Source organism: Opisthocomus hoazin, chromosome 13 (genome assembly GCF_030867145.1).
Source record: "Opisthocomus hoazin isolate bOpiHoa1 chromosome 13, bOpiHoa1.hap1, whole genome shotgun sequence".
NCBI lineage: Eukaryota > Metazoa > Chordata > Aves > Opisthocomiformes > Opisthocomidae > Opisthocomus > Opisthocomus hoazin.
Genome location: NC_134426.1, coordinates 14,638,297 through 14,660,669, shown reverse-complemented (window position 1 = coordinate 14,660,669; position 22,373 = coordinate 14,638,297). Strand labels below are relative to the sequence as shown.

Below are 22,373 nucleotides of genomic sequence, written 5' to 3'. Positions count from 1 at the left end.
ACTCAGACTCCGAAGTGCTTCACGCTCATGTCCAAGAGAACCGTTTATTATGTTTACACAGAGCATGAGCAATGTGGAAAACACTAGAAATATTTCATCAGTGGTTTGGTTTTGGACAGCATTGGAAATGGCGATGCAGCTGCTCATGTCGTGTCTGTATTACGAGGTATACAATGTGCCATGAGGAGCCAAAGCTTTGCGCTTTAGTTTGCGAAGTGCCCACCTCTGGCACGTTCACTGCTTGCTCCTGTAGTGCCACAGTTATGCGCTTAGCTGTCTGCTTTTCCGCAATTTCACTTGGAACTTGTAATTTTAATACAAAAGCACAGTTTTTGAAACCAATCCTGCTAATGCACAAGACTGTTCCCCCTCCCTCTCCTCCCATCCCATCCCAACTCATCCCATCCCCCATGCTCCCCCCAACACATACCTCCTTCCCCTCCCTCTCACCCCGGTCACACAGCAAATATCCTGATGCTGCAGTTCCAAGCCATGTGTCCGCCCCAGCCTATGCGATCCAATGGTCTCTGACCAAGGCCCTTTGTTCAGACATTAATACAAAACACACAATAGGAAAAAAAAAAAACAAAACAAAAGGAGCCAGACACAAGAGGGAGACACACTGCTCTGGTCTCTGAGCCCTTTGACTAAGCTCCACACCAGCTAGGCTCTTGGGATATCTCCTTTCACACTCAAGGCTGCAGGTCCCAAGGTTTCCAAGGTGCATAGGAAAAGGAAGAAAGGAAGTAAACTACAAGCCTGTTTCTGTTTTAGGTTCCCCCCCATCCCTTTCCCTCAACCCAATGGCTGCTGGAGGATATTCTTGACTCCGACAGGTCTTTTCCCGTCTTCCAGTGAGACCCTGCCTGGGGACAAGGTTCACTGTAAGTCACTGGTTCCTCTCTGGAACGTGGGCGATGGGTTTGGCAGTGAGGGGAGGGTTTGGAGCACATTGTGGGGGACGACAGGCTTTTGTCTCACAGCAAGTGGGGGGGAGATGTAGGGAAGGTGAGGGAAAAGAGCCAAAGGAAGCTGGTAAAGCTGGCCCTCTGCTTGATGTTTGTACTCAAGACTTCTCCTTGGGGCGGCTTCAGTGTGCCCGTGCCAGGCTGTTGTCCAGTCACCTCTCGCAGCCCTGCTGAGAGAGAGCACGTGGCGGGGTGCTCCCTGCTGCTTCATCCTCTGGCTGGCTGCCCTCGTGCCCGCTGGAGATCTCCGAGTCGCAGTCGAGCGCCTCATAGATGGTAGGCAGCGTGGTCTGCTGGCTGAGGCGCTTGCGCAGGCCCACGAGCAATGGCTGTGGCATGGAGGAGACGTCCACGTTGTTGCCGAGGTCAACCCAGGCCAGGCAAGGGAACTTGTTCATGTCCTTCATGGTGTCAGTCAGCTCCTTCATGGTTGCCCGCGTCAGCCGGTTGCCGTTGAGGGAAAGGTGAGTGAGCTTGGGTAGTGCCCAGAGGAAGGGCAGCAGCAGGCGCACCATCTCATCGTTCAGCTCGGTGAAGCTCAGGTCCACAGAGGTGAGATGGTCCCCATTGTTCTGCAGGTAGTAGGCCATACGGTGAACATCCCGCATGGTCAGGGGGATCCCTGACAAATCCATGGAGTCCTGGCTCACCTTCTTCTGCAGGCTGGTCTTCAGGCTAATGATGAAAAGGGGTAGTGAGAGAGATCATTAAGGCGACCACTCTCATCCATCTCTCGACCAAGTGATGGATCACTTGGGAGAGGGGAGAACTCATTAAGAACATGGGCTCAAACATTAAGCAAAGGGTTAATGGAGCTCATTTGGGAAACAAGCACAAGGTTTGCAGCTTGCCTCTGGGCAGACTGTCCTGGGGCTTTCCTGTATATTCTCAGCACTTACACATACTTTGCCAGAACTGGCTAAACACAGGATGCTAAAGTGTCCTCCACTAGCACATTTCAAAGGTTTTGTCTGTCTGTGCATGTACAGATGCTCATGTATGGAAAGCAGAAAAAACCAAGGCAAGCAAACTTTCCAAGTGCACTGGTTTGGGCTGTGTGTGGGCTGTTTGTGTGCCACCTCTTCAGGTGAACCCCAAGGTCTGTTCCAAACAGACTGTGCTGCAGGGCTACTACAGAGGAGAGCAGTGTTAAAAGGCTAAGAAATGAATATTTTATCTGGAAAACAATCTATAGGCAAACTGCACTCCAGGAGTGGATTCACTGCATGTCCCTTTAAAAGCCTTCCCAAGCAGCACTTAGTAAGCAGTACCAGTGGCTGCTTATTTGGGTCTCTGTGGTCAGCAGATCATCTGGGATCTGCTGCAGCTGTGAGGAGGCAGGGAAGGTGCAAGGGTGCTAAAAGAAATCTGGAGTGATGCTTTCAGTCATTTCTTTTGCTGTCTGCTTGGTAAGTGGAGTGAGGAGGAGGTGGGTAAGCTGTACAGCAGACAAAGCTGTGCTCTGGGACTGCTGGGTGTGCAAAGGCAGTGGGATGTGGATTTTTATGATGGACTGTGGGTTTGCGAGACTGCTGTGAGAAGTGGGAGCTGTGGGGCTGTAGGAGCTGGTGGGGATATGTTGCAAGACTGAGTAGAAATGTGTAATATATGAGAACTCAATCCCTTAGTGTAAATGATATTAGTCTTGCTGTCCTTTCAGACACATCTAGCTTTAAGGGTATGGGAGCCCTATAGTAGGACCCCCACTAGTGTCATTAATCACGTGCTCAGTGGGTCTCTAAGTGCCTCGCTGAGCTTGGGAGGAGCTGGGTTGGTTCAGAATTAACCACCAACCCGAAGGTCCCCACTCTTCCTATCTGGCTCTCTGTAGTGTCCTGCGCACCTGTGGCACAGCCAGGCCCTGGGAGCAGTGGGTGTGTGAGGACATGCAATTTCCTTGGAGGAGGCTGCAGCAGCGCAGGAGCTCCCGTGGCAGGTGAGAATGTCCCTAGGAGCCGTAGTGCTGCCAGGCCTTTCTGCACTTGTGGAGAGGACATGATGCTGCATCTATAGCTTTGCTTTGCATAGGCCGTTCATGGCATCCTGGAAATTTCAGCCCTTAATAATCCCATAGGAGCATGTGAAAACACAAGTGAATAAATGTGCATCAACACAGGCGACAGCCCTTCACGGACGCGCTCAACACTGGCAAACCTGTAGCTGTGCTTCCTTGGAGAAGCGTGAGGTGGAACGACCTCGTGGCCTGCACTGTTGATTCTCAAGCCCACAAATTCCTGCTCTGGGGTTAGCAGCACTTTGTTGAAGCTACTTCTCCGTGTCCTTGTGCTTCCTGTGGGAATTCACTGTGCAAGGCTGAGGCTGTATCGGCAAGCATACATTTGAGCTAATGAGCCTTCACGGTAGAGAGTTACTAACAGTATGGAATAACTTATATTTAGACCTAAAGGTTTAAAAGAGCCTTACGTATTACTTAATGTTTACACTTGACATGACCCAGACTACTCCTCAGTGGATCACAGGAGGGGCAAAGTGAGCAGTGCTTGTCTGTACTGTCAAACAGCAGAGACCAATGTACTGGTGAGGTATAATTGGTCTGAAAGCACACAAGTGAGCTCTCCAAAGGGCTTCACTTGAATATGGTACTTGATATCTCTCCAATATCAGGGTCCCAGAGAGAGGATTGTGAAGAATTAATCAACCACACTGCTCATAGCAGCAGCGCAGTTCTCTTCGCTGCTGTAACAGCAGCAGGAGTTGTGAGCTGTGCATGCTGCAGTCCGGATGGCACTGGGGCAGCCTCTCCTTTCCTGCTAATCCAAGGGATGCTTGGTATCAGCCCAGGTTGCCTGGGACCTGTATTTCTTCGACTCTCTTGTACGAACAATGTGTGGTGTTTTTTTTTTTTGTAGTTTGTCACCAACCAGTGTTGTAGCACAGTCTACCACAAAAGAGGGTTCAACTTGTATAAAATCTGTCTAGGACTGGCCTCAAAGCTGGCAGAGTCTCAGGTCTTCCCTGGCACAACGTTATCCCTTTAGCTGTGCTAGATATTTGTCCGGCTGTTTGATATGGAGTACTTGTTGTTCCAGCAAAACACAGCACCAAATGCACAGTGGAGGTGTGCATTCATATTGGTCAGATTAAGCAAGGAGAAACGGATCTTGAGTGTAAACCTGACAGCACAGGGGAAATAGTCCACTAAAGCTAGCAGGGGCTGGCACCAGCAAGGAGACAGAAGCCTCCTCTGGCCTGTATTGGTTTAGAGTAAGACTTCGGGGGTGTGAGGGGATACAGGATAAGCAAGCCCATAATTACTTCAGTGCCTCTTTTGTGCAAATGCAGGCTGTGGCTCCTGGAAATTCTCTTCCCCAGTGCTGTCAACCCATTGCAGATCCTGTCAGGGACAGAAAGGAGACATAGGCATAGGGACACCTTCCCCCCTCCCCGGCCCCCAGCCTCATCTGAGTCTCTGCAAAGCCTCCTCTGACCTCCCTATTGCAAAGCTACAAGGAACAAGCCTTAGAGCTTCCAGTCTGGGATGGGAACCAGGCTGGAGTGGGGACCACTGGAGGGCATGGCTGAGCCGGCACCACGCGCTCTGTGGGCTGCAGCATTCAGGTGCCGGCTGTCCTGCTCCCTCCGCAACAGCAGATTTCTTAACAGGGGGCAAGCTTGAAGGGCTCCTGGGGTCCCCTTTCGAGTGACTTGGCTCCGAGTGCAGACAGTGATAAGTGAGGGGAAATGTCAGAAGGACGAAAGCAGTGTGCTTGCCTGGCTCTGCCCATTCAGCCTCCCCTCCAGCTGACTGCTATGCAGGGACCGCAGTAATAACGCACGGATTGTGCTCTGACCAGAGCTGGTACCTTCTGCTGCTCTCCCCAGCAACAAGCCAATACCCCAAGGAGGCCTTAATCAAGCAGACAAATTATCTTCCCATAATTGATTCTCCAGAGTAGACTGCTCCTGGCTGAATGTGCTTAAAACCTCCTGCCCTGTGCCAGGGCCCTCCCTCCCTCCTTTGCTGGCTTGTTTTCCTTTCCTTTCCTGTGTTTTTTGCTGCTTCCTTTTGCCCTCATTGCTGTACCTGCCAGGGTGACTCTGGGCCTCCTGCCTCAGCCCTGTGGGTTCCTCCTGTGTTTAAGTCGTTCTCTTGCCTGTAAAAATGCCTCTTGTAGGGATGTGTCTGTAGAAGCCTTGCCCTGACGGACATAGCCCCCAGCTCTCTGGTAAGTGCTGAAGCATGAGATGTGATGCCCCATGCATGCTGTGAACCCTGGCAGCTCTCCTCCTCGGTGTTTCTGTGCAGCTCCAAGAGGTGCAGTCGAATACTGTCTCTGGGTCAGGGCGCAGAATAGCTGACCACTGCTTCTCCTCTAGTGCTTTAGAAGTAAATCCATCTGCTGTCAGAAAAGAGACAGGGAGACGTGGCTGGATGCTTTACTCTGAATTATCTGATGCTTGGTATTTTTTTTCTGAGCTCTGCTAAGCTCTGTTCCTCTTGTGGGTGGGAGGTGGCAGTGGGACACACACACACACAACATGATGAACAATACACAGGACCCCAAGCTCTCAGACACTTGTGCAGCAGCTGAGAAAATGCCAGGTTTATTTCCAGGGAAATGGGTCATCTATTATCCCCTAATTTCTGCAAGTAAAATAGGCTTAAAGACTGCTTCAGCTGCAGAAGCTTATTTTCTTTGTGTGAGACAAAACAGCTACTTAGGGACGTGGCTCTTGATGCCCGTAGGACTTGTGGGCAGAGGACTGCAAAGCACTGAAGGATGGATTAACCTAATGCTACCGCAACTGGTGCTGTGTGCGGACTTCTAATTGTGGGGATTTGCATCTAACAAGGATCCAGATCCTGGATGCAGGGAAGCAGACTGTATTATCTGCAGCAAGCTTAGAGAGGAAACAAACCCCCACTTCCTTAGATGCTGGAGAAATGGCTGCAAGTGAGAAATTCTGTGAAACTTAAGAGCAAGAAGCAAGGGCAATCTGCAGCCTGTCCCTTGCTGCCTCCCTGGAGCTAAACGCAGCATCCAGTGAGGAACGGTGCCCTCCTGTCTGTAAGGGATCAACGCCCTGCTTCCAACCCTAGCCCAGCCCTCCTGAGGGACGAGAGCTCTTCTAGTCGCATCTCTTTGTTTCTTTGATGTGAAACAAGCTTTTCCTCGGAGCATTCCCAGCTCCATCCTTGGGGTCTGACCCATCTCCCACTGCCAACCTTACTCTTCAGCGGGCACTAGCCAGCAGTCCGCCGGCTGCACCGTGACCACGGCCACATGAGATCCACCCAGGGTCTGAGAGACCTGCCAGTGTCAGAAGAAAGCTCTCAATCAGGAATGTGGGCCGGGAAAGGGATGAAACCATCTTATGCCTCCTTTGGCTTTTTTTCTGGGATAAAAATCTCCCTCTCCCCACATGAGGCTCAGTCACTGTTCCTGCCTCCTGGGAACTCAGCTGATGTAAGCAAATTCAGAGCTGTCTTGAGATGAAACGATTAGGAGACCTGAAATTAATTGCTAGTTGTTTGTGTCCAGGACCTGTCCCAAGGGACCAAACTCCTAGGCCCTCTTCCAGGCCCTTCTATGAGTCCATGAAGCTGTGGGCTCAGCATATATTTTTATTAGCGCTGAATCCCTTCAATTTCTTGCTCATCAGCTAAATTCTTTGGTGACTGCAGGGAAGGGGGGTAATGGCTCCTGACCATTGCTCTGTGGGATTTGCAGCAGCCACAGTGGTGCTTGGCCTCTTGTTAGCTTCATGGGGTCTGGAGGAGCTTGCTCAGCCCAAGAATGTTCAGGTTCCTGGAGACCCAGTCATTGCTTTGTCTCCATGATACAGAGAGAGGCTGGGATGAGACGGTAACAGTCAGATAGGATTTCAGCAATGAGGGATGCTCACTACTCCTTGCCTGTGTCTCTGGGGAATTACCAGCTTTCTCCCACTCCTCCTCTTATTTCTAAGTTCAATTTGCCTCCAGATGTAAAATTTTCCTGATGCCAGAGACTCCCATCACTGCATCCCCTCCATCATTAACAGGCACTGCCAGCAGTGGCTAATTAGCCATGAGTCAGGTGTGTCTTGGCTGCCCTTCCTTGCATAGAACCTAGTGACAGGCATGTCTGGATGGCTTCCCTGCTTTGAGCAGTGATTTAGGGGAGGGACTCTGGGCTTTTTAATCACCTGCTTAGCATGATCTGCTTGCTTTGCTTCCTGGTGGCACAGGGCTGGCCTTAGCTGCCTCTACTGAGACATGGGAAATGAAAGAGAAGCCTCGAAAGCACTGACCTAGACTAACCCAGCCCAAGCTGTTCCAAGGCTGGGCCCAGCACCTCTGTGAAGGTGGAGGCAGTGCACCAACAGGCCACCTCCATGAGCAGTCCCTTAGTCACACGTCCATCCTTGCCCCCAAGGTCTTTTGATCAACCGTGGGGAGATCCCTTGCTGTGGAGAGAAGGGAGTGCAAAGGTAGCCTTGCTCCTACCACCCTCCCTCTGCAACTGGGGTGGGATGTGGATATCTATAGGTCATGATGCAGCTGAGTGCCTCTCCTCCTGGCTCTGCTGTCATCTTCACTCTGTCCTTGAAGGCGTGTTCAAGACAACTGTGATAGCTTGGCCTTGATCCATCCAAGACCTCTGGTTGTTTCCCCTCATTGTTTAGGTCTATCCTAAGCAGGGAATAATGCTACCTCCTCACTGTAAATGTCATGTATCATCCTGTGTCCTTCTCAGACCTTCAACTGTGTAAGAGTCGTGAAGGCATAAGGTCTCCACTGACTCCTTTTAACTGCCATCTGCCACCCAGCCTCCATTATTTTACTCTTTGTCTATCTCTGTCAATGTGTTCTGCTTCTCCTGTCTGTCAGACTCGGACTTTTTCTTCTGATCTGTGACAAGGCAGGGTCAAGCTGCTGGATGACCCTTTCTACTATCTCCAACAGCCTTTGCAGATGTACCTGCCTCTTGATGCCGCTGGGAACCCTGATCATGCGTAGTGTTTGGGTCGCTCTGTGAGCACCAGCTTCCCGCACACACTGTGTGGGGCAGGTCCTGCAGACCTGTATGGCTGTTACCATGTGGCTTTAGTTAACTGACTGATATTCTCAAACTTGGCTTCCTATCTCTATAGCAGGAATGATGGTGCCTATTTACCCTATTGCATAAGGGTGACATGAAGTGGTAGTTAATATTCACCTCATGCCATGTGAAGGCTGGGATCTAATCTGCCAGAGCTGTCATCCGCAGCCCTGAGTGATGTTTTCAAGGAAAAAAAAAAATAAAAATCCTAAGCCCTTTGGAGCTGTTTCCTTGCAGTCTTCTAGACACAAGTGCTTTCATTGCATTGTAAAAGTGCTTCTAATGCCACCATGTCTGAGCAATGCACATCAATAACTGAGAAACAGAGCAATGAGTCCAGAAGGGATACTCTGTTCTCCCCCCAGCTTTGGATTAGCCAAGATGAAATTCACTCAAATGAGCAAAGTAAAACCATGGTGAGACTTGTGAAAAGCCCAGATGCAGGCAGTTTGGGAGTTGTTATCTCCACGCACACAACTGCCTTGGCTCTTCCATAGCCAGTTACTGTGTGAAAAATCTGGGGATTTTTCTGTGCCAGAAAATCCTGCTTGTAATGATCATTCTGTGTTTACTGCCTGCATGTTCTGTGGATTCAGGTTTGAGACTTTGCACTCTTGAGGAAAGGAAGCAGTTACACTGAAGTAGCCAGCTCTGGGGATGATGCAAGTGGGAGATGCATAAGGTTGCCTGACACGGCTTTGCCCAGACAGCTCGGCTGTAATCCACAGCTTCTTGATTGCAGTATGAAGCTGCGATCCAGCTCTCCTGACAAAGGCTGCCTTCACCTGGTACGCTTCTCCCTCTCCCTTCTGAATTGCAGTCCAGGGCTCTGCCCTCAAAAAGTAACACACTCCCTGGATTCAGGGATGCAGATGGTGGCACTTGCACTGGAATGTGTAGTTCTCCTGCAATGCTGAACTATTAAGGCTCAAAACTTCCGAAAACAAGAATTAATAACATCAAAAAATTCTGCATCTGTCAAAATACCACAGAAGTGGTGTTGATAGCCTAAAAAGCCTATGTCTGCGGAGAGGAGTATTTCTTAATCCATTACTCTTTATACCATAAACATCAATTTAATGAGAAAGCGAAGCTGGAGTTATACAACACTCCAGAATGTATTCCGCTTATTAAATGCAAGTGATCTATACAACTGTAAAATGTTGCTAAAACTGAATTCCCATTAGGATACAAGGGACTAACAGTTGTGCAGGAAAGTCATGCTGGTCCCTGCTGTGGAAATCTTATCCTCCAGCTTTTTAGTTTTTAATTTTAAAACCCCCAGTAAATCCCCCAAGAGCTCAACTTCCCTGTTTGGTTAGGCAGCCAGCCTAAGCAGGGTCAGCTCAAGGTGGGGTGTGGGCTGCTGGCTGGAAGTTGCAGACCCTGAGACATGATCTTGCAGAAAAGGAGAATTGAACGCCTTGCTTTCAGTGTGGCAAACCTGTCTGAGTATCACCCGGGCAGCTGAGATAGTCTCTTTGGGTGACTGCACAGCTGGGACACTGCCAACCCTTCACTGCACAAGGCAGCCAGCCACTGTCAAGAACCCACGAGCATGAATGCAGAGGGCAAACTGCCTCCCAGCATCGCCTTGGATGGTTTAATCAAGCAGATAAACCAGACACCGCCTGGGCTGGATCTCTCCTGCTTGCTTCAGCTGCTGTTGCATTGAGTCCACTGTGGTGCAATAAGCTTTCTCCTTCCATGTTTCTGTATGGACTCTGCTTCTGGCCTGTGGCGTTCAACAGATAACGGCACGTGGCCTTGCTTCTCTCGCAGACTTGGGGCCAGGTGCCATATTACAGTCACTTCTGTTGGTAGCACTTTAGAGGAATGGCTGAACAGCAGCCCTCTGTGTCCTACGCAAGGCACGTCACACTTTGCTGCAGTCATAGCTCTGGGCTGAATACAACAGCAGTGGTGGGACCTCTGGCTTTAGTGGGGAGCAGGTTTGTGGTTAAGGAGGTCTAGAGGAATATATCTGTGTCTATCTGGAGGCTCTTGCATTTGATGTGTTGCTGATTTAGTCTATTTGTGAATATTTAGTATCTGGTTGGGCTCTATAGCATGAATAGCATAATACTATTCCTGCTTGATGGAGGTATGATTGGTTCTTAATAGAGTTTACAGTTCCAGATGTCCTGGCATCGTTGTGTATCGAAACAGGAGTTCCTGAAGAAATATATTTCAGGAGGATGGGGCCAAACCCTTTTCAGTGGTGCCCAGCAACAGGACAAGGGGCAACGGGCACAAACTGAAGCAGAGGAAGTTCCATCTGAACATGAGGAAGAACTTCTTCACTCTGAGGGTGACGGAGCCCTGGAACAGGCTGCCCAGGGAGGCTGTGGAGTCTCCTTCTCTGGAGATATTCAAGACTCGCCTGGACAAGGTCCTGTGCAGCCTGCTCCGGGTGACCCTGCTTCGGCAGGGGGTTGGATCAGATGACCCACAGAGGTCCCTGCCAACCCCTACCATTCTGTGATTCTATATCGTATCCCTTCTGCTTTTATGAGTTCATGGATGGCTCGGGTTTGTACTTGCTGGATGTTTTGGGTCCCACCGAGAGGAGATGGGGACATAACTACAGTTAGTTTGTTGTGACCCTGCTGGTTTGTGGTCTGGCGGTGGAGTGGGGAGGCACACATGAGGCATGATCCAGCTCCAGTGTTGCAGGTCCTTTCCATCTCCCATACCACATGTCCGTAACAGCTCAAACATAATTAAAACCTGGCAGCTGCTCTAAGCTCCCTGTATGGCTGGGCTTGTTAATTCTCTCCTGGACCCATCTGACATGCTGCCAGAAAGCTGAAATTGCGTTTCAGAAGAGAACAAGGGGGTCCTGCATCAGCTCTGTGAAAGCCAGAAGCCACAGCCCAGGAGACTGCAAAAGCGAGAGGTGAATTCAGTTCCTGAATGTGGTCTCCATGTGCTGATTCCTGTCCCAGATCCCCACTAGATTTCAGAAATGCCTGCAAAGTATTGCTGCTACACCCATGCTTTTTACAGGACCTTGATGGCGGGAAGGGTACAAGCCAAGGGCATGGGTTCAGAGACAGAGATTATAGTAAAATACTCCCACTAGTAGACAGAGGGAAGTGGAGAATTCAGATCAGGTAAAAACAGCCTGGATGGAAAAAATTGGGCCGCGATATCTCCAAATGAAGCAGCTATTTCTTGCCTTCCTGCTACTGGCAACATCCATTTTCTTGCAGTGGCCTCGGATGCCAACTCCGCAGGTGCCTTTTGCCGCAAACTGCAAACCAGTTCCTCTCCAGTCTTAAAAGAGGAAGCTCTGCTGTTTAATATTTAATCAAAATTATTTTGTGCCTTACGTAACACCTTGCAGCTGGGCCTGGCTGCCAGGCAGGGCCATTTTAGACCTATATTTCCCTCCATCACACGTTGCCTTGCTGCCATCTCTCTGCTTATGCTCATAGATGTTCTGTACCTGGCCAATACTTTGAGCCTGACCCCTCTGTGTGGGATTTGGGCTCATGGGGCCCAGAGCTCTTCCTCTGGCTGCAGACCTGCTCTCCGTATTGTTAGTAAGAGAGGAGTTTCCAGCAGGCAGTCCTCTGCTCTTCCCGAGCTGTGCAATTGAAGGGAACTCCTCCAGTTTGAATCTCCAGTCTGGAGTCAAACTGGAGAAGAGGATTGTTCTGCCCGCAAATAGGAGTGTCGAGGCAGAGGGTTGAGTTAGGTAGTGGCAGAGAGGGATTTTTCACTTGGAGAACCAGAAAGAGACCAAGTTTCAGCAAAAGGGAGCTTGGAAAGGAATGGAGACAGCCACCCTCTGTAGAGCTCTCCCTGTCTCCAGCACTTCTTATCTCTAAGCCTGTCTGTCTTGGGAGGGGACAGAGATGAGGTCAGACCTGCTCTCTGCATCCTGCATCTCCAGTGATCTGCAGGATCCCATAGGGAAAATGTCATCTTGCTGAGTGGGTCTGGAAAAGGACTCGCTCGGCTCTGGTCCCTCCGTCTTGTTCTCTGCTGTGGTTCCCACCTGCAAACTGGAATGAACAGCCCTGCCCTGTGAGGTGCTGGGGATGAGCACTGAAACTCGCAGAGCACTCAGATGCAGTGGCAAAGTGGGGCTACAGGTATGAGAGGTAGATGGCCTGGAAGTCATGGTATTAGAGATTTTACTCCTTAAGTGCACTGCGGATCTGCCTCTGAGTCTGAACGAAAGCTACAATGGAAATGTTAATTCCCATGAGGGATTTTAAGTTGCTGGGACATACATCAACGTTTCAGGAAAGCCCAAGACCATTCTCAGAGTGCTGCCAATTTTGCACTTCTTTTTACCCAGTCCTGCCTTGATTCCTGTGAAGCTCATGAGGCTGACATGAGCTCTTTTCTTAGTCACTTCTCTCTTTTCTTCATCAGTGGTGATCTGTGTCACAGGAACAGGCTTTGCTCGAAGAAAATGAGAAGGGGTGGATTTAAAAGAAGTAGGGATTGCTCTTTATCTGGTTAGAAAAGCCAGCAAGTGTCAAGGAGAGAACAAGTGTGGGTGTCTGAATATGTCTGTAGTGGTGGAAAGCAGCTGCCATCCGGCAGCTGTCTGTGGCCAATGTGCCTTGAACTGGGTTCCCTGTGCGTGAGGCTCTGCACCATCTCTGGTCCCTCTCCTGGTCCTGGCAGAGAAGTAGGACATAAGGACGGTCACCTCGCTGCCAGCCACCCCAAAGTGATTCCTCCTGAATGGGGTGATCAGCTTGTGGTAGTGCTTCATAATGGGAGACCTTCCCCACAGGCAGGGAGGTTTTACTGGGATAGACAAGGACAAAGTGCGAGGCAGCACTGGGGGGCTGGCTCAGCTTGGCGTAGGGGTATGTGCATCTGCAAGGCTGCCAGCTTTGGCCATGCTCCTAGGGCCCAACATCCTGCGAGCCCTGCTGGGAGGACTGTCTGCGCTGTGCAATCGGTGGGATTGACTTCAGCGCCCTTGGGAGAGGGTGAGGGACAGTGAGACTACAGAGAGGTCTTCTAAGCGACTGAGCAAAGGCTGCCACGCAGGTTTTCAGTCCTGCCTTTCTCCAAGCAGGGCAGTAGTAGCAGACTGGGACGTTGCTTGACTACAGCACAGTTTCTTTTGGCAGATCACCCTCCGTGCCCATCCACACCGTCCCCAACAGGCTGCTCACCACACTTGGGACTTCCTCCGGGGCATGCCGTGCCGGTGCCATTTCGAGTGGGGGGTTAGGTGGTAAATCAGCTGCCTGCAGATCCTGTCTGAGGATTTCCAGGGGTCGTATTCCTGAAAGTAAGAGAACAGCTTAGCCTCTGTGTGCACCACAGCGGAACAGGAAGCAAGGGGGAGGACAGAGGAAGATGGGAAAGGCTCAGAGGTGGTAGTGAAGCAGGGGAAAGAGGAAAAGAGAATGAAAGAGGAATGGTGAGAAGGCCTGAGGTGCCTCTGTGCCACATGCCATCTCCTCCTGGGGTGGAGGAAGAGTAGTTTTGCACTGCCAGGAAGGACCCCAGGTCAGCCAGCATGTTCCTGCCCAGAGTGGGGCTACAATTTCACACCCTACCAAGGACCAAGTGGAGCTCAGAAGAGGGGGTTATTTTCTAGAGCTGTGGCAGGGGGTCCTGCTCTAGTTCAGGCAACACCCAGGAAGGCAGGGGTGGCTGACAATGCGAGAAGGGCTCTGTGCAGCGACCCCCTATGCCCTTTACTTCTAAAGATCTCCACTTTCAGAAAAGGCCAGTGCGGGGACAGCATGGGTGTCCCAGCTCCTCCCTGCTGTGTCCTCAGCAGCACCCATTCCCTGCTGGGCAGACAAGCTGCCAACCCATTGTGTTACAGGAGAAGCTAAATTTCTATCAATTTCCTTGTTGCCGTGCTTCCCAAACTCTAACTGCTTGCTGTCTTTGGACTAATTCTCTGTTCACAGCATGTGGAAAGTGCACCAGCCAGCACCCTTGCCCCATTCCCTCGGTGCTCCTTGCTGGGAGATGTGCCCTGGGCCATCCCTGCCCCTCCTGCAGCAGCACCCTGACTCTGTTCCCTCCCATGCTCCAGCTGGGAGATGCTGGGATAGGGAACCAGCGAGTTCCCCATACTCCATCTTACTTCCTTGCAGTCCATTCTGCTCCTGGAGGTTTGAGTTTGGGAGCTTCCCAATGCCAGTGCCTCGCTCCAGCCCCTGCAGTAACTCATCAGGAAAAGACGGCACCAAGATGGTTGCTGCTCTCCTGGGTTTATTTTTGCAAGTGTTCTCTATTGGCATGACTTTGAACAGCACCTCTGTTCCTCTGGGGAAGCAGAACAGCAAAAGACAGCTGCCGAAGGCTGGGATTTCTGCCCCCTCTATCATATTTTCCAAATGCTGACAGGCACCTGCGTTCCCATTCCTCAGCCCTCCAGCTGAGGTGCAACATGTGCATTTACAGATTCGATAGGTAAACACATAGCAAAGCTGTCAGGGAATATGCTAATTTATTCCTTATTGCAGGTGGTTAAAGTGGTGTACTGTGGGCCAACAGCTGCTCTGTGACGTTCCCAAGCAGTCACTGAATCAGCTGAACTCCCCAGGGGTGTGCTGCCAGCATGTGGCCGTTCTGCTGTGCCAAGTGGAGCGGGACCCCAGCCGAGCACCCCCTGAGCCCTGTCCCAGCTTCCCTAGGAATCCCATGGGGACCGGCCCTTGCCCTTGGGTGTAGCTGCCTTGTTCCAGACTACAGGCATGCTGGCAAGGCTGCCGCTGGCGCCCTGCTGTCACCTGCGACAGCAAACCTTTCCAAGTGGGTGCACGTGCACACCAGGCTTCAGCACAGAAGCCGGCACGATGCTCTGCAAGCGTTTGTTGGCTCACAACTGAGAATTACCCTCCTGTTCCTTCCCATGTCCTCACCAATTTAATTCCCACTGACAGACTGGGAATTGCCCTCAGCCTGTAACGCAGTTACACCCGGCAGATGCTCAGCCAGGGTCGGAGAGGGGATGTGGTCTGCAGATGTTTGTGCTGGGCAGGGTGCCGGTGCTGTAGGGTGTTGAGTCTCTCCAGCCCCTTAACTGAACTCCTTTTGGCTTTGACGGGCAGCTCAGGTGCTCAGTACCTTTCTTAAGAATGGGGAAAATCTTATCTATATAGTGCTACATCAGTCAGTGCAGACAAGCACCTGCATCTGTAAGATATGAAAATAGCGAAGGGGGTGGTATATGCGGGTACATAGAAAGTGTAGCGTGTTCTTTGCTAGGCACCTGGGTACTGGAGTGGGGCAATGTCCCTCATGGCACCTCCCCTGAAGGGCACAGCGTGAAGCTGGAGATGGTCTGGTAGAACAGCAGGAGGTGAGGTCAAGTGAAGTACGGTTAAGAGGTACTACTGCTGCAACCCACCCCCTTCCTTTTTAGATGCTTATAAAATTTCTACAAAAATTACACTTGAAAAGATTTTTTCAGGCTGCGTTGCAGCCCTATGGTGATGATTAAACTTTGGCTAAATGTAGGTTGGCTATTGAGACCTGACTGGTTAACTGTTATTAGAGAGCCTCAGGAGATGGCAGAACAAGGTTACAAATGCCACTAATCTACACCAGGAATTCAGTGTATTCCCTAGGGCGCTGCTGTTGGCTCTGTGCTGTGTGTACTTGATTTCTCTCTTTGAATAAAGAAATTCACTCTGTTGCTCTCCTTATAAAGCAAACAAGACACTTGCCAAGTCTGATGAGCAAATGGATGTATTGCAAATCCAAGTGTGAGTGGTGGCAAAGGGTAACAGAAGTAGATATTGGTGCTGTAGTGGGACTGTGGTATCCGTGACGCTTGTCTGCACTCAGCCTTGCCTTTCTTTGTCTCTGCTCTCCTCACTCTCTGAAGGAAAGTGCTGGAGCAGTGCAGGGATACTGTGCATCTAACACATTTGCTCCTTGAACCCTGAGTTGCAATACATTCCTACAGCACCATTCTTTGCTCGGAGATCTGGGAGGCTACAGGCGGGGTATAATGCTGGGTTAGGGTAGTTACATATGGCAAAGGGCCTGGGAAGAGAGGTTCTTGTCTTCCTCCTGCAGAGGCAGCAGCCTGGGCAGAGGTGCAGGGATCTCTGTTCCCCTCTGCAGCCCCAGAAGCCCCCTGCAAGCTAGCTGCTTTGAACCGCTGGGGCATCCCGGTGAATATGGCACCGCCATCCGCCCCATATATTTTTACCTGACCTGTACCCTGTCACCAAGCTTGCTATTGGTATGAAAATTAAATTCCTTATTTCTGTGCACATAACCACCCTCTCCTCTAGCTGCCTTCGTGTTCTGAGGTAGCTTTAACTGTTTTCTGCAGAAATATGCATGACATTCTATACCCTGCCACTCCAAGGGTGTACACTGGCTGGTTCTGAAGGATTGCAGAGCACCACCCAGCACCAGTCACCCCATTAGGGCTCTCTTTGATCAGTGCTGTGTTGCAAAATGTCCATTGAGCTGAGGGAAGGGTTCACCTTTTTGGGACACTGCAGATCTCTAGCGAGGCTCATCAGCAAGTCATGGGAGATGGGATCCACCAAGTTGAGGAAAGTCGCGTTTTTGTAGAGCACTTCATTGAGGAATGTTCCTTCCAGTCCCAGGTCCTACAAGAAAAACACGGTCAGTCAGATACATGGGCTCCCTCGGAGCTATAAACATGAGGTGTTTTGAAACCAGAAAGTAAAGTCCATGAGGTGCCAGCTGATTGCTCAATACAGGAAACTATCCAACAAAGGTGAAGCAGCTGTGTCTGACCCAGCATTACTGTGATGGGGATGTGGACAGCTAGAGACCTGAATGAGATGCAGCGTTGAGCTAGTCAGCCTGGGGACTGTCCGCCTTGTTTCCACCTACCATAGGAAGGTGAGAGTGATGTAATTTCCAGGCTGGCTGGAGCCCAGAGAGAATTAGCTCCAGAGAAACTTGCCATTTTTTCAGCTTCTGTGTGTGAATCTGCTGAAGGAGCCGAGCTGAGCAGGAAGGTTAGCTCTGAACCTGCTGCTCCAATTTTAGCTTCTCTGGAAGAATCAAACCTTTCTCACGTACTTCGATACTGCCATACATGCTGGTGGTGGCTGGCTGACTAAAACTCCTGCCCATCAGTAGGAGTTTAGCTGTGCTTGGAATTTCTCAGGAAATGCTAAGCACTGGCAGTATTGTCTTTCGGCTGTGATGGTAAATTTATAGGTAGCTCTATGCAACAGTCATGGGGAGTCCTCTTCCCACCTGCCACAGTGAGAGCTAGGGGAATGTTTGTGGTCCATGCAACTTACGTGCATGGACCAGGATACGGGGCATTTTTGGACATGCTGGAAGAAACCTCAGCACCCTTGGGAACAAAACGACTCCCCAGGGGCCAGATGCAAGGAACTAAGCTGTTTCTTGCTAAGAGGAAAGCTAAGATCTAGCACATGACACAGTTGCTACAATCAGGAGATACCAGAGAGCTGTGGAGGGGGGAAAAAAAGCGAGCATCTGGGAAAAAGAGATCACATACTCACATGAAAATACCTTGAGAGCAGAAAAAAATACCCCAGGAGTAGAAACGTAGAAGAAAAAAACTCCCTAATAGTGACAGTGCTGAGCTTGATTCATTTGACAAGGAGGGCTCAGCTGAGGGAGGAAACCAGTCCTCTGCCCATTCTGTATGCTGCTGCCAGGAGAAATGAATAAGCAAATGGGTGCCCCATATGTTCGTGCTGCTCCACTGAATGTGTGCTTCAGGCACCACCCAGCGCAAGATGCACTGAGAGCTCAAAAAAAAAAAAGATAAAAAGAGGGAGAAGAAAAGCTGGGTGTACATGCGTACATCACCAGGGGAGATGCAGCCATAGCTGGGAGAGGTGTGGGATCTCAACCCCACGCAGCAATCAAAGCCAGTGCTGTATCCTGCTCTGGATGTGCTTGGATCGAGCAGACAGCACAATACCAAAGAGACCCTGGCTGAAGATCTGGTGGAGAAAGGAAGAATAAATCAAACACTTTACAGCCCCATCACTGTGTGTACATGGAGGATACCCATAAGCGACCAAGGAACCCAAGCAGTGGATCAGTCCCGAAAGACAGACACAGCTGGATGTGGGCCAGAAGCGTACCAAGGCATCATGCCAATGTCTCCCTTAACCATAAGGCTTCAGGGAAACGGAGCCTCCTACGCCAAGCGTACCAGGCACAGATGAGGAAAGCTGCTGAGAGGATGGTATGGCTGGGCATGCAGCAGTAGATGTCAGAGCAGTAATTAAACTCCCCCAGTTGGAGCTATACCATTAAGATGAATCTGCATTCCCATTATAAATCCTACCTTTGAGGGTTTTATAAATAATATAGCTGTAAATATTCACGTTGATATTCCATAAATTCTTAGCCCAGGGGCATTTTCTGGTTCATCCTACTTGTTTCCCTCCCTCTCTCTCTCATTTCTTGGAAAAGTTTGTACCACCTAAAGGGTGGGTGCAGACAGCAGAATATTGTAAGTCTTGCCAGTTCAGTTGGCTTAGTGCTGTTATCTTAAAAATGATAATTGGCCATTGCCTCAGCACAGGAAAATCAGACCATACCAGACTTTTTTCCCCAGTCTCCCCTGGCTTTAGCTGAATGATGCCGCCTTAGACCAGCAGGAAAGCTGCTCTGTCTTTTGCGGGTGGGTATTTCTGAGGCTGGTAAGATGATGTGCAGTGGAGCTGGCTGAGTGTTCCTGTGCAAAGCAGCTGTACACGAGCGTACACCGGTGGGTTGCAGTTGTTCTCTGTGCCGTCTTCTAAAATGCTGGGATCTTGCACCTCTCTTTGTGAATCTGCTTCTGGCTGGCTGACTTGCTTTATTTTATGACACCCTCCTGGCATTCTTGGAGCAGTCCACAGCCCTTTGGAGGCTGCAGACCACAGGTCAAAACACACTAGCAGATACAACTACATCCCTGCGGGATGCATCTGCAGGGCTGGAGCAAGACTGCGTCTGCTGGGAGCAGCAGGAGGCACGCGTCGGGAGCCCGGGTCCCCTGGTCTGGCTGAGCACGCCTGCTTGTCTGGGGAGGCTGCAATTCTGGTCGCACCACTGCTTTGCCTTCTCTGGGGTGTTTGCACCCTGGTCCAAGGCACAGTGATGAGGTGTGGGGTTAAACATCCTCACTGTCCACAAGAATGAACAAGGTATCTCTGTTTTTACAGGTAACAGAGTCTCACCTGGGACACATTAATCCGTGACTCCTGAGAGCGTGTTACTGCCAAGGTAAGCCAGTCTGTAAGGAATGACGTGCTGGGGACCAGGCTAAGGGCTGAATTTAGTTGAGGAGTGAGGGAAATTTGTAAATGAGCAATAAGGCTGATCACAGTACTCTTTGAAGCTGACAATGGACACGTAAGGAGGACTGGTTCTGATTACATGACCCCAGACTGGCTGACAGCTGTGTTCCGTTGCTGAAGGATGGGGTACGTGCTAGTGGTGTAGCCCTCCAGCTCTGAAATCTCTGAGCACGCAACGAAGCAGCAGCTTTGGGGTGGTGCTGGAGTGGTTCCCGTCTTGCTTGGCAGAGGACAGCTATGACTACAGGATGCATGTCCCACTGCGCTGCCATGAGCAGAGGGTCACCGTTTTGACAGGGACAGGCAGAGATGGTGACCAGGAGTAACAAGGGGAACTGGAAAGGCAGTGAGCAAAATGTGAGTGTTCAGGACATCGTAATTCTGAGCGCAGATGTGGGGAAGCCGAGTGTTTAACATATCCTGAGAGGAGCTGGCAGGCTGCATTGAAAGGAGGGCTTGGAAATGACTGCCTGTTCCAGATGGCCCCGTGACTTCGCATTCGAACCCGGGCTGTTCACAGATGAAGCTTCTGGAGACCTCCAAGGTCTGTGGGGGATTTCAGTGCTCCAGTCTCAGGGAGAGGTGCTGAGCACTATAGAAAATGACATTCTGTAGTTTTGGCCTCTGGCATACCCTCTGGCATACTTATCTAATGAAAGTCTATTCGTGTTACGTCACCACGTTCATGAAGTGAGTGGTTGCCTCTTTTTCTTCACAAGCTTCTTGTAACAGAGCCTTTCCAAAACTGCCTTTGAAATCTTATTCAACCCTTGTCTGCCACACCGGTGCACACATACAGGCTTTCTGCCGGGGGTTTACCTGTCTACACACGTGGCAAGCGGAGTGTTTGTGATGCTGGTAACAATCCTCAAGTGAACGCTAAGGCAGCGGATGGGAAAAGCAGAGATGTAATTTTTGGTTCTGTAAGTTCTTACTCACAAGAGTGCAACTTGCTGGTAGCCTGGGGCATTGCCCACCACTGCTGGATGTGCTGTAAACCCCAGGACGCCCCGAGCAGAGACAGGGCTGTTAACGCAGCTTGCTGCAGCTGGCAGAATGGCTGTACGAGCATCCCAGCGACCTCCAGCGTACTCACACCCAGAGATTACTTGCCACTATGGCGAGAAGCTCAGTATGTTCCCAAGACGAAGCAGGTTGTTATCTAACGAAGCAACACGATAAGCTAAGAACTGATGGTGGTTTATGTCAAATCAGAGGGAGTATTTGTCCCCTGAGCTACCGGTTGCAGAGTTGCCTGCAGTTTGGGGGAGCTGAGTGCCTGGAAAGTGATGGTAGAGCACTGAGCGATGGAGTAGATGGCTCTGTTCCAGCGGCAGGGCTCTGTCCTCAGCATCAGTTTGGCACCACGCTGTCTGCACACTGGCTTTTCTGTTCCTGAATGGCGGCAGACGGGAACCAGCTCCCACTGATACACTGACCCCTTTACCTCTCCTCTCAGCCTAGATTGTCCCAAGGTCCTCTCCAAAACCATTTGGGGTGCTCCCAAAGACAGATCTTGGCCAGCCTGGCTGGGCGGGTGTACCGGGATGCGGTGGCAGTGGCTTCTCTCTGGGGGGCATCGATCCTCAGCACACCCAGGGGGTGGCACGGAGGGCTGGGGATGGGGGACAGCCGAGGCTCGGAAACCCCTTCTCCCTGTCCCCGGGCAGCCCGGGTGGGGACGTGGGCAGGCAGCAGCGACCCACGGCGGCTGTCGCCTGCCGCGGCGGGGACCGAGCCGGGTGGCTCCCGCACCGCCGGGGCACGGGGCGGCACGAAGAGCCCGCACCAAGAGCCCGCACCGTCGGGGGGGGAGGGGGGGCGAGGGTGGGCTTGTACACCGCGGCTCCCTGCCCCGCACCGCCGGGGGGGGGGGCTGCAGACCCCGGCCCGCCCGCGCCGCGCCCAGCCCAGCCCTTTGTTGCCCGCCGCTCCCGCCCGGCCCCGGCCCGCAGGCTTCACCTTCCTGAGCAGCCGGAGGATGTGCACGGCGTGCTCCCGCTTGCGCTCCCGGATGGTGGCCTGGATCTCCCGCAGCCACCCCACCCGCCGCACGTAGGGGGCCGGCGGGGCTTTCCGCAGCACCCCGGGCAGCTTCTGCGGGTGGAGGAGCAGCGAGGAGAGGTGGAAGTCGCCTCGGCCGCTCTCCAGCCTGCCGGCGCTGGGCTCCTCGCTGCAGTCCTCCTCCAGGCTGCTCTGCCGGCTCAGCCGGGAGCCCATGGCCGCGGTGCCGCGGTGCCGCGCTCCGGCCCGGGCGGGCTGCGGGCCGGGGAAGGAGGCGGGGGGTGCGGGTCGCCCCGCCCGGCTGGTCCCGCTCCGCCTCCCCGTGCTCCCCCGCTGGTGATTCCCGCAGCAGCAGCAGCCCCCCGGGGGGTTCTGTTCGGGTCGCTGCCCCAGCACCCCCCAGCCCCCGCTGCTCCCGGGGCCGCTCTGCGGGGAGGTGCGGGGCTGGGGAAGACAAAGGGAGCAGCGGGCGCTGCCGGGGCCGCTCCTTCCAGCCGGGCGGGTGGGGAGCTTGTCTTTTTTTGTTTTTTCTTTTTCCCTGGGCAAACTCTTTGAACGCCGCGAAAGGTTGTGAAGATGAACAGTGGTTAAAAACACACCATCTGGCTGGAACCGCTTCTGTGGGCTGTGCTTCCTATCAGCCTGCTGTTGGACCCAGGGGAGGTGTTCTTAAGGATCTAGCAAGCGGCAGGAATTTTGCCCACCACCAGCCGTCTGCAACTGATAGTAGGACGCTGGCACCGTTCCTTACCTGCTGTGGGTAGAAGTGTTTCCCTCGTATGCGTTCCTCCCTCCCCCAGCAGTGCACAGCAAGTTTAGCACACGCTTTTCCTCGGACAAAATCGCTGCCACCCAACAGCAAGGTAAAAAACAAAGCCTGGATCCCATCTCCAGCCACTGAGATTTTGCGGGCAGCTGAGTCATGCTCCCAGTATAACCAGTGGTTCAGCCTGACCTTCCACCCTCTGGAGCTGGAGCCATGGGCTCACTGCTGTCCAGGACTATCACCACACTGAGCCTGGGTGCCCTGGACAGACCACAGGTACTGTGCACAGAGTTGGAGTGTCTGGTAGCTGTGACGTGAG

General features: G+C 51.8%; 1 protein-coding gene across 1 annotated transcript; it reads right to left on the bottom strand.

The window, feature by feature from the left end:
* Positions 1-455: 455 nt before the first annotated feature.
* Positions 456-21,544, bottom strand: LRRC75B (leucine rich repeat containing 75B). The gene is made up of 4 exons (XM_075434734.1): positions 21,247-21,544; positions 16,459-16,587; positions 13,165-13,277; positions 456-1,643 (listed from the first exon to the last, which is right to left on the bottom strand). The coding sequence occupies exons 1-4, from the start codon at positions 21,502-21,504 to the stop codon at positions 1,121-1,123; spliced, it is 1,023 nt and encodes a 340-aa protein (XP_075290849.1). The 5' UTR covers positions 21,505-21,544; the 3' UTR covers positions 456-1,120.
* Positions 21,545-22,373: the final 829 nt, after the last annotated feature.

Excerpts from the sequence above, each read along its gene's own strand:
- LRRC75B (XM_075434734.1), bottom strand. The coding sequence starts at position 21,504 with ATGGGCTCCCGGCTGAGCCGGCAGAGCAGCCTGGAGGAGGACTGCAGC. Across the intron at positions 16,588-21,246 it reads TCCTCCGGCTGCTCAGGAAG|GACCTGGGACTGGAAGGAAC; the intron begins GTGAAGCCTGCG and ends TTTTTCTTGTAG. Across the intron at positions 1,644-13,164 it reads CGGAGGAAGTCCCAAGTGTG|CCTGAAGACCAGCCTGCAGA; the intron begins GTGAGCAGCCTG and ends TTTCATCATTAG.